The following is a 24,402-nucleotide window of genomic DNA, read 5'->3' as shown; positions in this document are numbered from 1 at the left end:
TTTCATTGACCACAACCAAACATAAAACAGGGTAGTGCTGAAGCTTAATGAAAAAGGTCTCCAAATTCCAGTGCATCCCCCATCTCTCTCTCTCTCTACACACACACACACACACACACGCACGCACGCACGCACGCACGCACGCACGCACGCACGCACATATACATTATAGAGACTGGCTTTAATCCCAGAAAAGAGGGGAGGTGTGTGTGTGTGTGTGTGTGTGTGTGTGTGTGTGTGTGTGTGTGTGTGTGTGTGTGTGTGTGTATGTCAGACAGTGAGGCTGGAGTGTTTAGTGTTCTTGGGAGGAGCACTGCACCATCAGCACAGTCTCAGTGTTAGGAATGCTAATATGTGGTTTCTGTGTTAGCTGCGCTACATGTTCTTCCCCACAACAACATTGGCCAATACTAAGAGAAGTTCTACGCCCTTTCCCCTGGGATAAGGCTGATCTGAGCTCAGATGTATGTGCTGATGTCAGTATAAAAAGGGGAATAGGGATAGGCAGGAGCATGTAGTGTTTGGGGTGTGTGTGTGTGTGTGTGTGTGTGTGTGTGTGTGTGTGTGTGTGTGTGTGTGTGTGTGTGTGTGTGTGTGTGTGTGTGTGTGAGAAAGAGTCAGTTAAAAGTTTATTGTCATATGTACAGGGATACAGGGGAGTGTATGACTGTACAATAAAATTCTTAGAGGGGGGTGGGGGCGCGGCCTACAGTACTGTACTTGGCAGGTATAAGAAGTGTTTTACTGATTCCCATGAAATCAGAGAACACAGATTGCAGTGTCAAAGCAAAAAAATGTGTTACGTGTATGACTAACGTTCTTGAGTCACACAGACCGCCCAGGTTCAACCCCCTCGGCTTTAGCTCAGCAGGTTTACCCGATAATGAGACACACCGACCGCCCAGGTTCAACTCCCTTAGGCTTCTCCTCCAAACTGTACCTCCAGGGTGGCTATCTGCGCCCCGTCCATCTGTATCCTGAAGGAGTAGAGGTGTTCTGGGCTGGGGTCCGGCAGGACCACACACCCGTCCAGGGGTACTGGCTGCTGGGACACCTTGGACTTGCCCTTGTCTGGGTAGAAGAACAGCTGGCCGTTCTTTATCAGACACCAGCGGGTCCGCCACTGGCTGTTCACCAGCACGTTGAGGTAACCTGGACAGACAGACAGACAGACACATACACACACATACACACGCACACACACACATCAGCAACATGTCTGGTAAAACCCAAATTATTATTTTTTTAATAATAATTTTTTAACTTCCACTGGAAAAGGATTCCCTTGGTATTCTGCACATCTGTTCCTACATGCGTTCAAATAATGACAAATACTCCACTCAGTAAGTTCACTACCCCCGAAGGCCAGGTTTGAGTCGTTGTTATTCCAGGCTTATACAGTATTCGAATCACCGAGATGGTGAAGGGCAATGTCTGACCAGGCTTTGAGCACTGCAGATGGTGGATCAAAGTCTGGGAGAGATGAGGTTAGCTCCATGTTAACAGGTGTATTATTCATTGCTGCTACGTCCGGAAAAGCCTCTCCTCACCTGAGGTGTCGACAAATTTCTCTGGGCTCTCTAAGGACAAGGTCTTCTTCTTGCCGATGTTCATGAGGTTACTGAACTTCAGGCCTGCACCACATCTCTTCTTCACTGTGGAGGATGAAGGAGGAATTACATCCGATGACCTTCAGCTCGCTTGACGTGACAAAATACTCATCTTTACTGACAGGGAACGGTCACTGGTTTACACACTGGTTTAAGTATGACAGTATCAGATGTCATTACAACTCATTACTTAATGCTTCCCAAGAAGAAGTCGTACGATTTGTGCTCTCACCATCTTTAGTCTCGGGGGTCTCAGCGTGGCTATCTGTGCTGCTGCCACTTTCTGATGCGACAGAGTGCCTCTCACTCAGCTCTCCCTGTGTGGAGAGAGACCATCAGATACCTCCGATAAACTACACTAAATACACCACTATCATATAAGCCTATAAGCCATACATACACACTCTTAAAAAGGGTTCCAAAAGGGTTCTCGGCGGAGGAATAGGGTTCTCAATGCAATGGAGGATCTCCATTGAAAGTGCTTTCTGGTCTAGAAATAGGCTTAATCTGTGTGCAGGGAACTACCCCTATATGCTGCAATATCCATGCCTTCTGTATACTGTATTATAATAGGGAGATGAGCGGTTCTTCATAACTGTACCTTGGTGCAGATGAGTCTCGGGGAGTCCGAGACAAAGTGCTGCATGTCAGAGCCATCTGCCGGTTTGGGGCTGATCTCCTGGATCACCTGTTGGGGAAGAGGAGAACTTGGGGAAGAGGAGAACAGCAGCACGTGGAGAGGGGAAGCTGGAGCTTTGGAGCCAGACTCCAATGGTGCATCCCAATAGTCTTTCCTTTTACTATTAATCCCATCCTCTCCCCTCGTTTCCTTCTCAAAACCCATTCTAGGAGAAGATCTTAGGTTCCTCATCTTAGATATTTTCCTCCAATGCGCTTTGAGAGAGAAGCGAGAAGTGAGGATGCGAGGAATGGATGAAAGACTATGGGGACGTAACATACCATTGACCATGAACCTTAAATAAGCGTGTGGGGGCCAAATCGTCCTTGTCCTTACCTTGAGCCATTGCTCAGCTTGCTCTTTGCTCTGCAGGCCCAGCACGATGGCCTCTCCTCCCAGAGGGATGATCTTCAGCTTGTGCTCCTTCCTCTTGTTGGCCTGCTTGTCCTTGTAGACCACGCCGCAGCCTTGTAGACTTACATCCAGCAGTGGAGTCTGCTCCTTGGAGCTCTTGTAGCACTGTAGCCAGCAAGTAAAGATTTGATTAGATTTGGGGTTTAGGGTGTAGCTACAGTATACTATGTCTACAGTGCCTTCGGTTCTATGCAAATCAGAGACCCTATGAAAAACAAAGATATTAATTCCAAAATTACTTGAACCTTGCATTAAGATGGACTCAATTCGACTCATTGAGTGATTTGTTGATGACATTTTTGCATTTTAGCTCATTTTAAGAGTGTCATAGCAAAGGGTCTGAATACTTATGTACATGAGGTATTTCTGGATTTGAATTTTCACGAATTTAACACAACAAAATGTAGAAAAAGTGAAGGGGTCTGGATACTTTCCGAAGGCACTGTACGTTCTAATGTCTACATCCGCCTTCTCTTGTCAAGCAGACAAATCGTGATAGTCTCTGTATGACCCGAAGATGTTTTGAGATATCTTGTATCGTCTTGTTACATTTATTGATGAAATTAGCAAGTACAGAATACAGAGGAAAAAGATTTCAATGAATAATTTGTAGTAACATGGTTTTTGCACAACATGTTTATGCACTTCGATGGTTGTAAATATATTATTTTGGCCACATACTAAGTCAGGACCAGACACAATGTTCTAGACAAGAGAAGCACAAGGGGCTTTCCATTTCAAAGATGATTCATGTTCAGTCAATCCACACTGGGCCATACTCTAATGGTGAGACACTGGGCCATACTCTAATGGTGAGACACTGGGCTGTATTCTAATGTTGAGACACTGGGCTGTATTCTAATGTTGAGACACTGGGCTGTATTCTAATGGTTTCACCTGTTACCGCCAACACAAATTGCCAATATGCCTGCGTTTGGACTTGCATCCGTTTTGCACCGGCTGAAAATAGAGCCCTCTGCGTTACACCCCATTACTTTAGGGATGTGCATGTACAGTATTGACGCATGCTACCTGGGATCCATTGACTGCTATCATTTTTGGTCAAAACATGCTTATGTTAGCGGTTGGTGGCTGTGGCTGTGGCAAGGTAGGAAGCAACACATTTTGTGATTTAGGTGAACTATCCCTTTTAAGCACTGCTTTGGGACAAGCCAATCACACTATAATTGACTGAATAACTGACTCTCATTGACCCTTCACAGGACAAAACTCAAACCTGTCCTCATACCAGCTATCAGGGACAATTTGTCCTCTCCAGTCCTCTCACCCACCAGGAGGCGATGTTCTCGGATGACACACAGCTGTTTGGCCCACTGGCCCAGCCACTTCTTCCTCCAGAGGAAGGCGCAGATCCGCGCGTCCTTCATCAGCTCGATGGACGCCTCCGTGGACGGCCACTGGTGCTGCGCCGAAGACAGCGACGACTTCCCCTTGGTCACTTCCTCCTCGTCGTAAGACTCGTAGGAGCTGCTCACCGCTTCGCCGTCGTCTGGGGAGCGAGGAAAAGGGAGGGTCGGAGGTCAAATGAGAATGAGGAGGAGGAGGAGAGTGAGTTTATTCCAATAGGGCGTTTGAGAGATGATTTTGCGTTATCCGGGTAAGTAAGCGATGTGTTTGCTAATGGAGATGAGGAAATGGGAGGGGGGGGGGTGGAGGAGAGAGGAAGAAGAGGGCAATAGAGAGGAGGGAAGGAGATGAGATGGGAGAAATGTCATCCTCCGAAACCACGTTCATGATGTTCACCTGGAGTACCATCTGTACAGTACCATGAAGACAGACAGAAAGACATGCTGTACATGCAGTCATGCATAACTTCTCTCTCTGTCACACACACCACACACACACACACACACACACACACACACACAAAACAAACACATGCAAACATGCATACGCACACACACTCCCCATACACATACACACACACACACACACACACACACACACACACACACACACACACACACACACACACACACGCAGTGATAGGAGATAGGCAGGTACCCCTTGTGATCACAGCATAGACCACATTGTCTGAGCTCTCTACCCGCGTCCATGCCCCCGAGAGGAGACGGAAACAACCTACGGCTACAGGGGAAGAGAGAGGACAAAAAGAAGAAGGACGAGGAAAGAAGAAGAGGGGGATGAAGAAAAAGATAGTGAGGAAATAGCAAGTAACACACAGGAGACAGGATTTCACTACAGCCTAGAAGTGTATGCGATATAGGAGGAGAGAAGGAGAACAATTGGTGGCATTTGTAGTGTTTAAATTGTTGAGAAGGAGATGACATTTCACAGTAAAGTGACAATCTTGGATGAATTGAATACCTGACTATTGTAGCAATACAATGCTAGCAAGCAGAGGTTCAGGTCAATTACCTTACTTAACACCAATAGGGTTTTTTATACATACAAATGATAATAACAAGGCCTATTTGTGTAGTAATGTATACATTTTTTGTAGCTCAAAGTGCATCATATTAAAAAAAAAGGAAAAAAAAAAGAAGACGAAGAGAAAGAAAGAAAATCATAAAAGAAAACCACAATGGATCTTATACTTAGGGAAGTGGAGCAGAAATTCATTTAAGAACATAATAAATATAATTACTGGACCACCATTTTGACTGGTCTGAACGTGCGCCTGAAGTTGAATATTTCTAACGAATAACCAGAAACCACAAACCAGCATGCATCTGTATACACGGCTAAAAGTGTGTCTGGTGTTAACTTTACCGGCAGGGACGCTTCTGCTGGAAAGGTGGTTTGGTAATTGTGACGCAGGTCGCATTTCCTGTATGAAAGTCTGAAGTTGTCTATGTTGTGGTCAGAGTGAAATTCACAGCCTTTCCAACGAACAAAGTATTACTGACTTTCTTTTCATTCTGATCGAGATGAAATGTTTAAAAATACTGGGCCTAGTAGTCTATACATGTACATAGCACATACCGTTCCTCATTCCATTCCATGCGTTACAATGAGCCTGTCCTCCGATTTCTACCTCCACCAGCCTTTACTGGTACATATAGAATATAGATAGATAGTACATGTTGCTTTCTTCCATGCCACAGCAGCTGGTGCTTCAAGACTCAAATACCGCAGTGTATCTAATAGAATAGAGCTCGCTGTCCACTCAGTCAACAGCAAGTGGTGAATGTCAGTCCATATCTCGGGCCCAGTTCCATTTAGTCTCCTAACCCAGTCTCCTGCCCCCCTTTAGTGTTCATACATCAGAAATGACAGCAAAGGAATAACCGATACTCTATATAATGGAATAAGGAATACAGTGATGTCTTCCAATAGTAGTGTGATGTATGAGTGTTGCTTGACAAATAAAGATCGTAATACGTGCTATAATATTGTTTTCAATATATATATGTGTGTGTGTGTGTGTGTGTGTGTGTGTGTGTGTTCACTATCCCTCGTTCCCTTGGGCTATGGTCTCTGTTCCTTCCCTGTGTGTCCTGTGCCAGAGTACCATTTACTGCAGAACAAAGGACACCACTGTTCTCCCTGCTGTCTCTCTCTCTCTCTCTCTCTCTCTCTCTCTCTCCCCATCTTACTTTCTCTTTCTTGGCTTCTCTATTTCTGTCTCTCTTTCTGCCCTCTCATTCCCCCTCTTTGCCTCTCCTTTTCTCTCTTCCCCTTTCTCGCCATCGAGTAAGAGAGAGAGAGAGAGAGAGAGAGAGAGAGACAGAGAGAGAGATAAAGGGAGAGAATGAGAGAGAGAGAGAAAGAGAGACAGAGAGAGAGAGAGAGAGAGAGAGGGGGGGGGGGAGGTATACCATAGTCTCTCCCACTCAAAGGAGAATGTGCAAAACATGTTTTCAGCCCTCCTAAATGAAAGTGTATTTGACGTCAATATGAACTCATTTACAAGTTCTCCTCTGTGGTAGCAGTGTTTTGGTGAGGGTGGGGTGAGCTTAAGCCTTTTTGAGCGACCGTCATTTTGAAATGTGGGTCAACTAACCGAACCCAATGACATGTTGTGCTCAATGACTGGGGTAACAGTGCAACTTTGGTCTAGCCTGGTCCCAGATCCGTGCAGTATGGTTTTTTCTTGCTATATTGATATGTGTCACACATAACAACAGCCGTCATAGGGAGTTATCTAGCTTACACAGATCTGGGACCAGGCTTAGTTCTGAGTTGGGGATGTGAGCCTCTGTGAGGAGTTCAGTCATGTACTGCAGGTGCATGGAGCAAGTCATGCACTGACAAAAAGGAGAGGTGAAAAAAGGTCTTCAGACTATCAAAACTAAATATTTTTTTCTTTTATAATTAACATGTTAAATGGCACAAAAGTGCCAAAGCGCATAGTGCTAAAAGTGAAGGAACCAGTTTCAGCGTAGTAAGAATATGCTTTTCTTCAGCGCTCGAGGAGTAAAGCGCTTCTTCACTTTGTGGACGATGCAGTTTGTCACTTTTGCCACATTTAGCACTCAGTAAACGATGAGATTTGATCAATCTAAATCCGAAGACCTTGTGCGGACAGCACCTCTCCTTTTAGCCTCTGTGAGAGTGGTGGTGGTGGTGGTGGTGGTCACAGTCTGTGAGAGGTGGAGGAGGGACAGGGGTAGGGAGGGGACTCACCGTTGATGGTGGACTCATAGGGCTGAGCCTCCTCGTAATATCCCTCTGAAGACTCCAGACAGGCTGGGGATGGGGCCTGGGGCAGGGGGAAGGGCTCCCTCCCTACCACACACTGGGAGAGTGGGGGGGGGGGGGGGGGGGGGTGTTATAGACAGATGGAGGAGGATAGAAAGAGAAGGAGAGAGAGAGGAGGGGGAGGTGAGAGAGAAAAGAATGAGGATGAGAGGAAAAAGGGGGGATAGGGAGGGAGAGAGATGAGAGAGAGGGGTGGGAGAGAGGTTAAAGAAGAGAGAGAGAGAGAGAGAGGTGGGAGACAGACAGGGAGAGAGTGATTCACATTACTCACAGAACACAGGAGAACTTGTCTTGGTCTCTCGCAAGATTTTCTCTTGCACTGTACTGTACCTCTTTGACATTAACACACAAAGTCAGAGTATCCACAATGAGTGACACACACACACGCACATACGCACACACGCACACACACACGCACACACGCACACACACACACAGTCCTACACATACACACACACACACACACACACACACACACACACACACACACAGTCCTCTGTTCTTCTCATTCAAAACTTGGAACCTGGGGGCACCCCTGAAGCGCAACGATTTGCCAATGCACCTGCCACTCAGGGGAATTCTCCTTTCGAACTTAAGGGGGGAATTCCACATGTAATCAATCCTCCTCTGACCTCACCCTCTGGACCAGGATGGGAATTCCACACGTGTTTGCCTTGGAGGAGGAGGAGGGAGGAGGGAGGAGGGAGGAGGGAGGAGGGAGGAGGAGGAGGGGGGGGGGGGTGGACGAGGTTGGGAGGAAGGGATCCGCAGAGCGCAGGGTGGGCCGGTGGCTTTTCCCAAATCAATCATGCTGCGTTTCACCTCTTTCCCCTGGGGGCCACTCGTCTACCATTCCCACTGTAACAACATCCCCCAGGCTAGCCATCTACTTAGTTTCCCCACAACGTCTACTGCTCTAACCACACGCCGTGTGGGAAGAAGAGTCGCTCTCCGCGTGGATGTATGGGCCAGATATATTGAGCGCTCGCTGCTGCAAAGTATGATGTATTATGGCAGTCCTGATGTAGCGGTTAGTGACTTCAGTCTGAATGATCGGGATTTCCCTGGTTTCAAATGTGTTCCCACAATCCCATGATGAATATCTCACTGTACAAACACACTGGTAAGGCATATCTCATCGTAGATCGAATCAAATGTCATCGTTTACAAATGCTAAAGCTGACAAAAGTGACAACTTTCAAGACTTAATGAATGTTATCGATACCTTTAGAATAACATTGTGATGTCATGTATAATGTCTTGTGCGACTGACCCTATAATGGTGGCCAAAACGTCCATTTGACCCTAAATGGACAATAATTATTTAGATTTTGAATTTGAACTGCATATGTGTGTTACTGTATGTCAGGTTTATTAACAGTGCTTAGACACCTTATGACGAAGGGTTACTGTCAGTGACACGAAGGGTTACCGAAACCGAATCACAATGAAATTATTCTGGATTCTAGAGAGGACACCTGTTTCATCTGGTCCTCCATCTATGACCTCACCCCATCTTTGAATCTCACACCATGAATATCATGTATCACTCCTCTAGTCTTTGAGCTACGTTTCTAGGAGGCTGAAGGAGTGAGCAGGCTAGATGTCCACTGTAGACACAAAGAGTGAGACAGAACACCACATGAATCAGAGAGAGAGACAGAAAGTTCAGACTCAAAGTGAAAGTCTTTGAAGGCCCCACTGTCACTAAGTGAAGGGATGGGAGGTTGAGTGTGGGAGAATGTGGGAGAATGCTTTAAGAAAAAAAGGAAAATACATTCTTGAGCAAGAGGGTTTTGAAGGGAGAAAAAGTAGCACACCAAAAGGTTTTTGAATGAAGATATGCAGAAAAGTCTTAAAAACACCAAAACATACAGTAAATATACTCCTAATTACAGTACACACAGGGCTGAACCATTGAACACTGTTCTGTTGTAAAAAGTAGTGTCTGAGAGTTGAGGCATCTGTCAGTGATTAAAACAAAAGCTCAGGCATTCCAGGGCAGCCCCCTCTCTCCCTCTCCTCTCTCTCTCTCTCCTCTGTCCTCTCTCTCTCTCTCTCCTCTGTCCTCTCTCTCTCTCTCCTCTCTTCCCCTCAATCTCAATATGCCTGTTCTTCTGGTCAAGGCCAAAGGGCAACATGATGAGCCATGCTACAGCCCAGCTGGCCTGATATGATAGAGGTGTATATAGAGTGTGTGTGTGTGTGTGTGTGTGTGTGTGTGTGTGTGTGTGTGTGTGTGTGTGTGTGTGTGTGTGTGTGTGTGTGTTTTCATGTGTGTGTAGTATGATACCATATCATCCCATATGTGTGTATTGCTGTCTGTCTGTGGCTGCCCCTCCTTAATATCTGCTCCCACTCATCCTGACTTCACCCTTCTGAGCTCAAACAGTCTCTATTCAAACCCAGGATCCCCCCTAACCCCCCCACCCACCTCATCACCACGGAAACGCCAGGCCAGGGAAGCAGATCAAGAGTCAGGGCATAAATAACAGAAGGGGGGGGGGGCTTAGAGAAAGAGTGGGAAAAAACCCAAACGAACACCCAGAACATGGAAAATCCCTCGTTCCCATGCCAGGAATCCAGCAGCCCAGTGAAAACACACTGGTGGGGCTGGGAGCTAGGAGCAGAGAGAGGGGAGAAGGTAGTGATAAAAAATAATCAGCAGGCTTGCTGGGAAGGCCAGGTCCTGAGCCCCCCCCCCCCCCCCCCCACCCCCTCCATGCCTGTATCTCTCTCCTAATGTACAGCATCTGTTTGAGTGACAATAGCTAAATAATAATGAATAAGATGAATATTGTTAAGTTGTTAGTTTTAAAAGCATCATCATTATTAGTAGCTATAATATTAGCAGTAGTTGTAGTCACAGTACCAAGTAGTTGTAGTGCGTTTTGGGTGGTAGTAGTAGTAGTAGTAGTAGTAGCAGTAGTAGTAGTAGTAGTAATAGTAGTAGGCACTGTATTCAGGTAGACGCAGTTGAAGAATTAGAGATAGTTTAGTATTGGCTGACATTACCATCCTGATTATTATTCATGATCGTGATCATAAATTATTCAACAAATTAATCTTTCGACCAATGGCACGGCTGCTATGATATGAACTATATCACAGTTGCCTGTTGCCACATTACCACTCAGATGTCAGCAGTTTGCCTTTCCTATCTGTCGTTCACGAGTGCGACTGCATCTATGTTTAGCTCCACTCTATTTTCAGCCCAGGCATAGAGGAAGGACGCAATGGAAGTCTGCACACCCCTGACACACTTCTATTTACCGTCAAGTCTGGGGAAAACTTTACCAATCCAAGCCTGGGTCAGTTTTTCCTGAGGGCATTATCACTGAGGTGGTAGACACTGGGGTGGTAGACACTGGGGTGGTAGACCCAGGCTGGAGATGAGATGGAGGCCTCAAGAAGCCTGGGGCTTGACGACACCGAGGGTCCGGCGCTGGAGGAGAAAGACCTGCAGACAGGCTCTTTGACAGTGAGGGTGGAAGGGGGCCTGTTCACTGTGGATCGGGCCTTGCTGGGTCAGGGCAGTGAGTACTTCCGTGCCCTCTTCCGCTCCGGTATGAAGGAGAGCCTGCAGGATGAGCTCCACCTTAAGGGAGGGGTGCGGGCGCGGGGTTTCCTGATCGCCCTGGCTGTGTGCAGGGGCGAGAAGCCCGCCCTCCAGGACCCAGATGAACTTGTAGAGGCTGCAGAGTGTGCTGCCTTCCTCCAGGTGGCGCCCTTAGCCGAGCACCTCTGTGACATCATCGACTCGGACAACTGTCTCTTGTTGTACCACACGGCGGCCATCTTTGGTTTACCCACGCTGTTCCACAGTGCTGCCCTCTTCCTCCGCGATTCCTATAGCGACCTGAAGGAGGCAGCAGAGAGTAGTCTACCCGAGGAGCTACTAGAGTATGCAGAGTGTCTGTCCCCGATATCTTACATCGCTCTGGGTACCCACTCTCCCTCTATGGAGCTTCTCCAGGACTCCTTCAGGACAGTGTGCTATTTGGACGAGGAAGAAGGAGACTGGAAGCACCTGACAGACCTTCCCACCCACTGTAGCACAGCAATGGCGGGGGTTACAGTCCTGGACAACCAGCTATATATCATAGGGGGTGTTTATGGGTATGGCAAGGATACAGTGGACTGCAGCTTCTGTTACGACCCGGGCACTGGAGAGTGGAGTGTACTTCCTGGACCCCAGCAACCCCGCTCTGACTTCACCCTACTGGGACATGAGGGAAAGCTCTACGCCATTGGTGGAGAGCACCAGAAGAAGACCATGTCTTCCGCAGAGGCCTATGATGTCGCAAAGGGAGAGTGGGCGTTCGTGCGCCAAGCTCCGCGGCCCGTGACCTCTGCGGCATGTGCCGTTGCAAGGCGACGGATCTTTGTGTGTTTCTGGAAGCCGCCCAACATCACAGATATCTACGAGTACATACCGTCGAAAGATGAGTGGGTGCTAGCCACCACCATGGTGAAGCCACAGAGCTACGGCCACTGTATGGTGGCCCACAGGGACAATCTGTATGTGATGCGCAACGGGCCATCAGCTGATTTTCTACGCTGCCTTATGGAATGTTACAACATAACCACGGGCCAATGGACCGCCATGCCCGGGAACTACATCAACAGCAAGGGGGCGCTGTTTAGCGCTATGGTCAGGGGTGACTCTGTGTTTACAGTCAAACACATGCTAACTCTGGAGTACACTATCACTGGGGACACATGGAAACCTTGTAGGCAGATGAAGGGTTTTCCTAAGAGTGGTTCACTATGGACATGCTTACTCAGGCTTCCCAAAACTGGACCAGTTCAACCAAATAAAACAGATAGACCAGAGAGGGCAGCATTAACAGACAGAACTGAGCAAAGTGTGGAAGCCATCTTGGAACTATGAAATTACTCAATAGGTTTGTAAGAAAACTAGGGCTGTCAAACGTTTAAAAACATTAATCGAGTTAATTGTATGGTTTGCTGTGATTAATCACAAATGAATCTCAATTTTGGTTCGGTCAATTTAGTCCTAATTAAAATTTTAAAAATTACTTTAAAAAACTCTACATTGGGCTGTAGATGTCATATAAAGGGTAGAAAACACAAAATAATCTGTATCAGATGTGTTTATGAGCATCTTCTCAGCCAATAACAATTCAGCCAGCTGTGATAATGTATAAAGTCTATGTACCTCTGTAACTGGTTGAATAAAGTTAAATGACATAAATAAATACAAAATGTTCTCACTTGTATCCACTCCTCCATATCCAAGCTATTCAACATGACAAGCTACTGCATATAATGGGGACGGGATCTTGCATGGATCTTCTCAGCTGAGAGTCACAACAACAACACAAATTCAAAGCGAATAGTAAGTCCCCCATGTTTCTGATTGAATTACTGTACTATAGGACCCTTACTAACTGTCAAATATCTTCAGCCTATGACAAGAATAGGCCTATATCAAAATGTAAGGAGTGGAACATAGAAGACAAGTTAACCACTCTGGGAACAGACAGGGCACTCAACATGAGTGCTGTTGCAAGACTACTGCCCTTTGAGCAGAGTGGACCCGGTGTAGGTGGGCGCTGGCCTTGTCCTTTAGATGTATTTTAGATGTCCCTTAGATGTGCCTCAGGCCTCAGGCCACCTGCTTTATTCTGATTCTCTCCTACTGTTTAATGTATCAGTTTTTCAGTTTGCAACAGCCTCTAATCTTGTGTTGTCCTCTGTGTTGTTGTTGTGTTGTTTCGGCTTATTAGTTCCTGAATTCTTCGAGGCTGAGTCTACTCTGCTTTATATCCTGGTCCAATATCAGTGAATCTGCGCAGTGCCTTGCTGAGACTGATCATCTCAAATCCGGAAATATCGATCTAAATAGAATCCATGTGTGCGATCAGGAAAAATAAAACGATGGTACAAACTGGGTCAAACTGGGGAAATTGCATTCATGGCATTAAAAAAACCGTGAACAACTCCATTGATATGTATTATAGTGCATAAGCCTCTTGCATATAGCGAGGAGGTACTGTACAGACAGTAATAGGGTGGTAGGATGAGCTTGCACACACACACTTACATTTACATACACATACACACACACACATACACACACACACACACACACACACACACACACCAATCAAGCCAGGCTCTCAAACCGCTGAAGCAGCTGTTGCTAATCAGGACCAGCGATGTGAGTCGGTGTGTGTGTGTGTGTGTGTGTGTGTGTGTGTGTGTGTGTGTGTGTGTGTGTGTGTGTGTGTGTGTGGGCGTGTGTGTGTGTGTGTGTGTGTGTGTGTGTGTGTGTGTGTGTGTGAGTTCAAAGGCGCTGAGGGGATGTTCTAATTCCATCCTCCTGTCTGTCTGTGCCGATCTCACACAGCGCTAATACAGGAGCCCCCTAGCCTCCCCCGGTCAACATTAAACACACCATTCCTCTCTCACACACTCGTTTCCACAGTCATTTCCCCCTTTTATCACTCCAAGAGGGATTAAATACCTGTTTCTGGGGGTGATTATAGCCCATATTAAAGCCTGGATTTATAATGGAGCTGCAGGTCTGGGATTTATAGTTGTGGGACTCTGGGTTGATTTGTGTGGCCTGTGAAAACACATGGTTGTGCTACTGCTGAATGTGAGAAAAAACAGGTTTGCATTGTAAGAATGCATAAGGAACTATGGTGGTGTTCTCAAGGATGAGCTGTAACTGATCAGGGGGTCCAACACTGAACCTACACCGCACTGAAGTTAGAAATGTGTGGATACCTGTGCTCCAATTACACAACCCTATGTTTCTACGGTATACATACTGTATGTATGTTTGGAACCACTCTCCTGTAATCACTAGCTTTGCCTGAGACTTAAAGACATGCGTGAGCTCCCCGAGCTTTAGTTTAGCGGGATACGGTGCTACAGTCTTCCATGCGGGAAACCCAGGTCGGAATCCCGGTCGGACAAACTGGTGCCGTGATCCAGATAGGTCTTCCCATGGAGAGGGAGGTCAAGGAGGGAGTGAAGTGTAGAGGAGGTGTTTTGGATAGTAAATTAGTAGCCTTGTCTGAGACTTGAAGACATGCTTTAGCTCCCCGAGCTAAGGCCTAGGTTTAAATTAAGCGGGCTACAGCGCATGTCTTCCATGTGAGAGAGCCTGGTTTGGTCACACACAGGCTGCTTCAAGGACCTTAGCATCTGTAACTGTAGGCCTATCATGTGATTGGCTAAATCTTTGGCAAGCAAATGACATCTATGCATAGAATAGATTTGGCAAGAATTGGTACAGTAAATGTGTCATAGTTTCAAAAAGATCGAACATTACTCACTGTTCTGGGTGGAGGCAAGTCTGGTAGACTCTTCTGGGGGGCGGGGACATGTTTTCCTGCTTTCCCATTGGCCAGAGCGTCCAACCTGTTATCTAATGATTTTGACATGCAGACACCAATTAAAAAATATGTTAGAATGGAGCCTACCAATGACCATTTAAAGAGAAATATGGAATATCGAAAATGTAACATGTAACATGCTTCAGCTTTATATTTAAACACTTACAAATATCATACACACGTCATAACAATTAAGTACATCTATACAGAACTTTTAACAAATGCTTTTCTAGCTACAATACCATATGTTAGCATTTTGTCTTGAGTTTGCCCAGTGATTAGCCATTGGAACTGTGTTTATGTCTGTGGGTGCTTGTCTCTAAGTTACTGTATGGCTGTGCCATAACTTCAGTCTTCCCCTCTCCTCAGACATTCCACTCACTTCCTGTCAGCATGCTGACATCTGGGTTGCCGTAGGAACACAAGAAGAGTGTCTTACACAGTGGAGTCTTGCAGTCATAAATTCATTCAAGTGAGCAAAGTCACTGAAAGTTGCAGAACTGACCCCCCAGGAAAGCTTGTTGAGCTCCAAAACTCAAATCCATCTGGCTGTTGAATCACTGTATGTCTCAACACTTGCATGCTGTTCAGTTTGCACAATAAATTACTTCATTATATTCCCTACACATTGGGACAAATACATTATGATTTTGACTTCAACGCATTCAAACCCTCATATTGTGGTTGTTAAACAGTGAAAAGCTTTTGTCTGGCTGTGGGGGTAGATAAGATGTAAAAGATACCCAATTTAACAGATATATCCCTTTTTGTGCCTCTCAAAGAGCTAATTTAGCAGTCTATATTCTGTTATGATCCTTCCATTCAGAGGAGGAGAATGGCCTTGGTCCATGACGACTAGGGGACTTGTTTTGATCTGAGGTGATAGCCGTTACATGCTGGTAGTGGCTGTAAAAGAGACCCGGAGCTTTACTAGCCTCTCTGAAGAGTGACTGTGTGTTAAGCCTAGCGTTCGCTCAACTTCATTCTTCATCCCCATCCAAACATAACAGCCTGGCCTCAGATGATGTTTTTTTCTGACCGGGGGGGTGGGGGTGGAGGGGGGGGGGTTTGGAGGGGGGCTCTGAGGAGAAACTACTTAGAAATAGGCAGGAAATGGGGGGGGAAGAGGGGGGAAAGTGGAGGAAGGGGGGAGGATGGGGACGGAATGTTTGTGGTGACTTTTTCACACTTGTACCTTCTCCACACCACCACCACAGCATTGTGGTACCTTCACACCCTTGTAGCATCGTCACACGCTTGTAGCCACAGAAACAAAGCAACAAAATGGACTACCTGGGTCTACACATGCTTTCTGTGTCCTTTCGCTTTTGTTCTTGCTGCTTTATTTGACTGCTTTATGTATCACTTCATAAAAAGTTCTCCAAATTGACTGACTCATTGATTGATTGAATGATTGTCTTCGACAATAGGCAGTTCTACTCTTTGTCACTCTTATTTGCCCAACTAAGCAGGTTCCACCTTAAAGAGTTGACCTTTGAACTCCCACCTCTGTCAGCTTTGTCCTGACCCTGACCAGGGACGATGACTTTGTTCATGTAGATGTACTCCTCATCACCACCACCTGAAACGGCATGGAGAAACAGGTTATATTATACAGTACAACATTATAGCAAATATACCTGCTTCTCTGATCATGCTGAATCACTTCCAGTCCAAAATATGTAGACAGTGTTGTATATTATATAATACATGACATCTATTTTTTTTTATTGTTATTGTCTCAAATTATGAAAGGGGATACAAAAGCAACAAGCTATGCATTGTTGAAACAGTCCATTCACGTCCATCATGTCTGTGTGTGTGTGCGTGTGTGTATTCATCAGACATTAGTCAGAGAGCTCTATGTGAGAACAGATAGACCCTTGTGTCTGGTCTCTGTTTGAAGGCTTTATAGATCATAAGCCTGACTACACCTCCTGGTCCTCAACCATCTGCTCAGATGAAAGGTGGCACTTCTTGTAAAGACTAAACTTTCAGCAGAGGGTCCGGGTTCATTCAATTGATCAAATAAGGTCACACATAAAAGCAGCTCTCCTTGAGGGGGTGGTTACAGAAGGCAGAATGAAAATAACTGAATGGTAGTTACTTTTGCCAAGACATTCCCTCTGTTTACATACATAAATGTTTATGGGTCAATGTGGGTGGAAAGATAAACTTATCTGCTGTTTATTTGTACATTGTGGTTACCTAAGTAATCATAACCTGACGATAGAGCAACCCAATCTTATGTCTTGGTCCAAATAAATGTCCTGCTATGGGGGGGTAAAACCCCGGCAATCTGGGATTTAAACAACAACAAAAAAGTGATCTCCAAGCCACTTTTTTGGGTAAACAGCTGAGGGATGGGGCTGGAGAAATGTTACCACTCTCTATTTCATAGACAGAGCTATGGATGCAAGGAATAATCATCCATGAATTAAAAATGATAGTTTTATCATGTTTTGGTAAAACTATCGTAAAAAACGATCTGGTAAATCTACCCAAAGCTATTTGATAAAACTATACAGTGTGTTTACAATGACATTGTTTACAAACAATGGAAAATATCACGCTTATATTTTGGGTTGTGATGAGGTAAGACAGTTGAACTAAGTTCATGAGGCATTTATAAGTTATACTCTTCAAGAATCAATGGCTATATATCATTACTTTAGTCAAAAAAGGTATATACCAATCCCAGATTGCCACTTTAAAGAGGCTTCAAGCAGAGATTAGTGACTGTAGCCAGTCTTGCTAATATGTTCTGGGCCAGAGAGCTTTGGGAGTGCCTTTCAGGTTGAATTAAACATTTGACTTTTAGCTGACTAAGGCTGTACACTGAAATAAAAAATATATATATTGAACGTACATATTGACCTTGGTGTAACCTAGGGTGAAGCTCTAGAGACAGTCTTTCCTTTGAAATGGATATCAGGAGATAACTAAAACAGCACCGAAGTGAAACTATGTTTTGCCTATACAGTGAAAACAGATTTTGGAGGATGGAAATGGATGCTATTTATAAACTGCTACTCAAAGGAAGTGAGTGTCCCAGGAGGATAAATGTAGCCTTGGAAAAATGATACAGTTTGGAGCCAGGGGAGGAAGTACGAAGAGCCCGAGACCAGAACATGGAAACGCACCACTGTGTCTGTATGAGAGAGTCACATAGACTAAAGATACAAAAACACACTGCTTTGTATTAGAGATTTTCCCTACTAGAGCTAGCATAACCTAGCACGACATATAGGCATACATAGTTGAATCACACTCGTACACAACTGTTGTCCATATATGAGAGAGACATCCACCACAATTGCTCTCCAAGGCTGGCGAGCCACAGTGAGAAAGACACATGAACAGCAGCATGACAGCAAGTTAAGTGTCAGTTAAAGGGGTGATTCACTATTTTGAAACTTTCATTTTCTTACAGTGCCCTTCATAAGTATTGGAAAGAGTAAGCATTTTGTCTTCTTTTAGCTCTATACACTAACAGTTTAGATTTTAAATCAATTACTAAAGTAGAGATGCTCAGCTTTAATTCAATGTTTTCTTTTTTCAGATTGGTTTTACCATTTAAAAATTCCAACCCTTTTTATACGTACTCCGCCTATTTCAGGGCACCACACGTATTAGACAATTGGCTTGACAGGTGTTTCTGGTTAGTCAGGTGTGTTCCGTCACATCATTTGTGTAGGCATAAAAGAGCTGTCAATGTCTAGTATTGATTATAGGCTTTGTATTTGCCTTTGCAGTCTGCTATTGGTGTCTGTCAAAATGAGGACCAAAGAGTCGTCAATGAAAGTCAAGGAAGCCACTATGAGGCTGAACTATCAGAAACATAGACAAAACATGGACTTACCAAAATCAACAGTTTGTAACATAATTAAAAAGAAAGAAAGCACTGGTGAGCTCAGCAATCACAAACAGACTTTTAGGCCAAGGATGACTTCTCCAGTGGATGACTGAAGAATGCTAACCATAATTAAGAAAAAATACAAAACAACTGATCAGGAATTTAAAAAGTAATGCTAAAAAGTACCTAAAAAGCCTACAGAGGTCTGGAAAACGGTCTTGTGGACAGATAGGATGAATATTATCATGTACCAGAGTGCAAGAGGAAAGTTTGTGAAACATGGTGCAGAAGGGGTGCTATGGTTTGGGCATGTATAGCTGCCACAAGAACTGGCTAACTTGTCTTAATTGATGATGTTACTGATGACAGCAGTAATCTTGTCTGCTCGAGTCCAAACTCATTGGATGGCGATACATCCATACAGTAAGACAATGACTCCAAACATACTGCCATAGCAACTAGGGAGTTTTTCAGGGCCAAAATGCGGAAAGTTATTTACTGGCCAAGTCAATCTTGAGATTTAAATCTAACTGAATATGCATTTCATTTCCTGGTGATAAGATTTTAGGCAAAAATACCACAAAACAAACAACAACTGAAGATGCCTGCAGTACAGGCCTGGCAGAGCATCACCAGAGAAGATACCCAGCGTCTGGTGGGGTCAATGGGTTGCAGACTTTTCAATACTTATATTTAAAAAAAATTGTACTTTCTAAATCTGAAAAAATAAACATTGATTTAAAGCTCATTTAAATCTCTACTTTCACCCCAGAATAATTGTTTCATTCAACAGTTTGGATTTGGAATGAAACAATTACTCTGGGGTCAAAGTAGAGATTTAAATCAGATTTAAATTAATGTTTTTTTTTTTACAGATTTAGAAAGTACAACATTTTTTAAACATAAGTCTACTCCGAGCTAAAAGAAGACAAAATGTTTAATCTTTCCAATAATGGAGGGCACTATATATATAGTATCTGTGCTGACGATCCAGGTGGTTTTTACTGTCAGTGCATGTCTTGGTTATTTAGCCATTGTATGTCCAGACGCCCGCTCACTCAACTCTGTGAATAGGAGCTATAACAGCAAAGCAACTTCCTACTTTAAAAAGCACATTGATTTAAAGCTCATTTAAATCTCTACTTTCACCCCAGAATAATTGTTTAAAAGAGCTGTCAATGTCTAGTATTGATTATAGGCTTTGTATTTGCCTTTGCAGTCTGCTATTGGTGTCTGTCAGTAAACACAGTAAACATTCTTTAGAAACTCCACTGTAGCAATTTCTCCAGATGTTGCACATATAAACCAATGTCTTTTGTGGTTTTTTCGCTTGCGGTTTGTAATTGTTAATGTATTTTGTTGAGAAATATGAAGCAGGGCACCTGTTATAAAATGTGTACAGTCTAACAAAAAAAAACTCTGCAGTCAAAATCATCTGGATAGTTTGACAACAGCACAGATATATCAGAAAACTAATGTCCAGTAAAGTGTCAAAAATAGTGGAGCTTCCCTTTAAGTTAGGGGCATAGATTAAATAATTTCAAGAATTTAATCTTCATGCCGTAGAACCTAAAAATCACATTTTGCAATCACCCTTGCTCAAATCCTTGTGTCCTGCTGTTGCTCTCTCCAATATGAGGGTTCTCACACTATACAATTGAATTCAAACATTGACGTATACGATTTTGATCATCAAGATCTCTGTCATCATCGGTTGTGAATGTTTTCACAGTAGTGAGAGATGACAGACAGTAAGAAAGCTTCAAAGCGGTTGAACAGAGCATTGAGATATAGACTACTTTTAAGGTAAAGAACCATCTGACTATAAGGTGTAAAAACTATCTCTTTAAGATAGTTACTACAAGTCCGTACCATTGGATGACCTGTAAGACAGGAGCAGGTCATTGAGCAGACCCTTCTGGATGGTGGCATTCCCACTCAGATTCTCCCGGTCCAGGACGAGGAGGAAGCACTGGAGCTCCTCCAAGAGCTGGTCCAGCACTGGAACGAAAGAGGGAGAGAGAGAGAGAGGACATCAGTCATCAGCTTTTAACAACTAATTCTAACTAATACACCAGCACACAACAATCAAGGCCTGGTCAAAAGGCCAAAACACAAGAAAGATTAAAAAGAAAGTTTTGTTTACTCCATTATACACATCCTGCACACCACAAAATAACAACAACGCTAGGTCAACAGCAAGCGCTAGTGTTGTGCAAACGAAATTCAAGGACAGCTTAGACATTTGATACTGTTTGACACAGGTCCTAGCCTCACAGACAACAATAAAGATCGCATCCCAGTGGCGTCTCAGAAGCACAGCAGTCAGGGACATCCCAGTTCTTTACATAATGAATTGACATACATCCTTCATTTTTGCAACAGAGAGGCTATGCCTCACATATTACCTCACAATTTGACAGTTGGCTTGTTTTTGTGTTGCGGTTCAAGAATGTGTGCCCTTTTAAAGACGGTAGAAAGAAATGAAGGTAGTAAAACTATTCTGCCCGTATTTTCTTGTGTTCTCTCGGTCTTCACTGCCCAATCTCTACTTTAACTGTGTTTACTGTTTTGAAGTTTGTTTGAGGCTGTTATGGCTGGAGGTCGGAGTCAGCTCTACTGTAGGTCAAGGGCTTGGGAGGGAAGGGTGTGGGCGTGGTTAAATAGGTCCGCTGTCTCTGCCAGCCTATAGGCGCTGCCCACACACATCCTCCAGGGGGTCAGAGACGAGCTTGTGGTTCTCTGGTCAATGTGGGGGGCTCTTTGTATATTGCTCCACTGTCTTATCTCCATGAAAGAGTCCACTCTATCGTGGGCTTCACTGTATGACCACTTCATAAAAAGCAAGGGATGGAAAAAGAGGGGTAAAAAATGATAAAAGGGGAAAGTAGGTTATTCATTGTTTGGGGGTGTTGTGGGGTCCTCTGTGGCTCAGTTGGTAGAGCATGGCGCTAACAACGCTTAGGTTGTGGGTTTGATTCCCGCTGGGACCATATATGCACTCACTGCAATGTAAGTTGCTTTGGATAAAAGCGTCAGCTAAATGGCATATATATTATATGTGTTAAAGGGGTCTCATTGTGTGGGATACTGTACTTACATTACAGTTCTTCTGAATATAGTTTGTGAAATGTTTGTAATCCAGCCAATGTGCTATCTACAAACAGAGAAATGTGTGCTGTTCTGACAAATCACAAGCGACATACTACTTAAATTTCCCTTAAAGGTGCTACCGTATAGTGAGGATGAACAGATACAGTATAATACACTGAAACTCATGAGTGCTCAACTTTATTCATGAAAAAAGTTACTAAAATGCTTACTCAGTGCTTAGTGGTACTAAGAGCTGATAAAGGCTACATAACCCTTAAATCGTAGCATCAAAGCATCTAATAATTACATAATTACACTCTTCCAATATTCCTACAATCCTCTTACTTTCCAGGATGCAATTTCCAGATTCCAGAGAACATTGAGTGTTTGCTTACTTCATACCAGTCATTCCCCACTTCCTGTAAACATTTACTCTCAGTTTGAACTCTTTTTACTGTCAGCTCCTCTAGTTATTAGAGGTTCCTTCCGGCTCCAACTCATCTTTTCTTCAGGGGAGTGAGCACTGTAGCTCCCACTCTTCAAAGGGGCCTCTGAGAAGGGGGATTTTTGCAACGTAAGGCGTCAAACTCCAGTCAACTATGGCTGTTGGAGATGACGCCTTGCCTTAACCCAGTGTTAGTTCTTCTGCACCCACTCCAGCTGAGTCAGCTGTTGGAGCCTATGAAAGGAGCTCCACTGCAGTATGTCATCATTTTAGACTCCCGCTAGGTAAACACAGGCCTATTCACACATGTATGCACACTGTACGCACACACAAGTAGGTCTTAGAGTAGAGTTGCAGACACACACACACACACACACACACACACACACACACACACACACACACACACACACACACATACACACACACACACACACACACACACTGGGGCAAATGTTGTACTAAGAGAAAAGACAACATCTCCAACAACCCTTGTTTTGCAGTTCATTGGCTGCTTAGTGAATCCAAACATTTTCCCAAGCCTTCCCCTTGTGTGTTTGCAGAGATTGACTCAGATGCCCTTTCAGAGAGGAGGACCCTGGGAAACAGAGTCAGCTGACAGGACAGGGGTCCAGAGTGGGCTGTCTCTATGGGTTACGGCTTGGCAAGGCGCCCAATCTCCGTCCAATGCAATGAGCTAGCGCGACCAAGGTTACCACAGCATACACACTCACACTTCCCTAGAGAACTGAAACAGAGGGCTACGTCCTGGTCCATCAAGAACTCAGCCAGCCTCATTTCAATACTCATGTAGCACGTTCAAGGATAGAGTAAATTGCTTGTATACTGTAGGTAAAAAGGTGTTAAAAAGTCAATCTAGTGAAATGCACAGACAGTATGGAATGGCATTCACTGAATAATATTCACTGAATAATTTTCTTCTCTTTTTGAGGAACGAATGATACGTTTCCCAGACATAGCCAGGAGGATCTAGGTCTTTACGGTTGTTGTCAGATGTTGTATGACCGAGGCTTTTACACATTGCAACCAAAGGCCAGAGGCAAAAGAGTTTTTGACACTGACTGACTCCACTACATTGACTCCACCATTCCGGTGTTGTGATCGATGGAGATGAAGGAAAGGAGAAGGGTAGAAGAGGCCATTTTAGACTATTGAAATGCATTGTCTGAGAAAGGTTTGCACACCTTAGCTTGCACACCTCCAGGTTCTCAGAGTGAATAAATAAACTTAGAAAAGGAAAACAACTCAAGAACATTGGCTTTCTTGCTATTTGGAATTTATGTGGAAAAATACCAACATTTTGGTCAACAGAACGTCATTAGGGTGTTATTGAACTTCACCTCAGATTAGGGGATGTCACACCCAGAGCGGTATACTTCCAGTTCCTCTGAAACAGGTTGGTCACAAAACGTGTTCTGATACAACACCGAGTACTGATAAGTATGATCTGTCTTTGAACCACAAGATAGCAAACTGATGATGAAGGCACAGTAACATGCTCAACCTAGATTTGAGTTATCAGGGTTTGACTCGATTAGAAAGGACTTCATGCAAACTACATTGGATATTTAGATGTTTTTTTTTCTTCCATTCTACACACACTGAGTTGTACCATGAGAATGTCTGTACTTTTCAGTTTAAATTCACAGTGAGGCAATGAAATGTTCAGAGACAGTAGTACCAGACCCGCTGTGCCTCCGGCCCTGTGACATAATGGTAACCATAATGATATTTCTAAACTGTGGGGAGAAGAAAAAAACCAAATACAGTTTTTACATAAGAGCACTCTGGCAGACTTTCTTGTTGACAGCGGTTGTGTTTTGTTCAAAGCCTATTTTTGACTGTCATTCAACCACATTTCAAACCAGCTGTGGCTCATACAGGCACATGGGCTCGGCTTTGCCATCGCCGTTCTGTCAGAACACATCATTTCTATGATCACTGAGTGTATAACAGCCCACGCGTTCCAAAATGAAACAGTGTTAACCTTGTGGGCGGCCACTAGGGAAACACAGTGTGTGTGTGTGTGTGTGTGTGTGTGTGTGTGTGTGTGTGTGTGTGTGTGTGTGTCTGTGTGTCTGTGTGTCTGTGTATGTATGTGTGTGTCTTTGCTATGGTAATATCCTCAAAAAGTTGTGACAGAGACCACTGAAGGGACTTTTTTTATGACTATAAACCACAAAGAATTTATGGAAACATCTTAAAGCGTCAAGTAATTGGTAATT

General features: G+C 44.3%; 2 protein-coding genes across 2 annotated transcripts in view; one reads left to right on the top strand and one right to left on the bottom strand.

Moving 5' to 3' along the window:
* Positions 1 to 22,966, bottom strand: part of afap1l2 (actin filament associated protein 1-like 2) — a gene marked incomplete at its 5' end in the record, with an annotated part of 28,501 nt that extends 5,535 nt beyond the window's left edge. Inside the window, 11 exons of the mRNA XM_083688209.1 lie at positions 941 to 1,152; positions 1,551 to 1,655; positions 1,843 to 1,927; positions 2,212 to 2,298; positions 2,626 to 2,808; positions 3,996 to 4,213; positions 7,315 to 7,426; positions 14,703 to 14,794; positions 16,270 to 16,344; positions 20,491 to 20,619; positions 22,891 to 22,966. Of these exons, the coding sequence (XP_083544335.1) occupies positions 941 to 1,152; positions 1,551 to 1,655; positions 1,843 to 1,927; positions 2,212 to 2,298; positions 2,626 to 2,808; positions 3,996 to 4,213; positions 7,315 to 7,426; positions 14,703 to 14,794; positions 16,270 to 16,344; positions 20,491 to 20,619; positions 22,891 to 22,966 (1,374 nt within the window). The remainder of the gene's footprint in view (positions 1 to 940; positions 1,153 to 1,550; positions 1,656 to 1,842; positions 1,928 to 2,211; positions 2,299 to 2,625; positions 2,809 to 3,995; positions 4,214 to 7,314; positions 7,427 to 14,702; positions 14,795 to 16,269; positions 16,345 to 20,490; positions 20,620 to 22,890) is intronic.
* Positions 10,787 to 12,283, top strand: LOC310817107 (kelch repeat and BTB domain-containing protein 13; the record flags this gene model as incomplete). Its single annotated transcript, XM_083687541.1, has 1 exon — positions 10,787 to 12,283. One exon carries the CDS (start codon positions 10,787 to 10,789, stop codon positions 12,281 to 12,283), a length of 1,497 nt encoding a protein of 498 aa, XP_083543667.1.
* Positions 22,967 to 24,402: the final 1,436 nt, after the last annotated feature.

Source organism: Argentina silus, assembly GCF_951799395.1.
Source record: "Argentina silus genome assembly, chromosome: 16".
NCBI classification, from domain to species: Eukaryota; Metazoa; Chordata; class Actinopteri; order Argentiniformes; family Argentinidae; genus Argentina; species Argentina silus.
The sequence above is the reverse complement of the archived record's forward strand: the minus strand, read 5'-3'. Positions and strand labels throughout refer to the sequence as shown.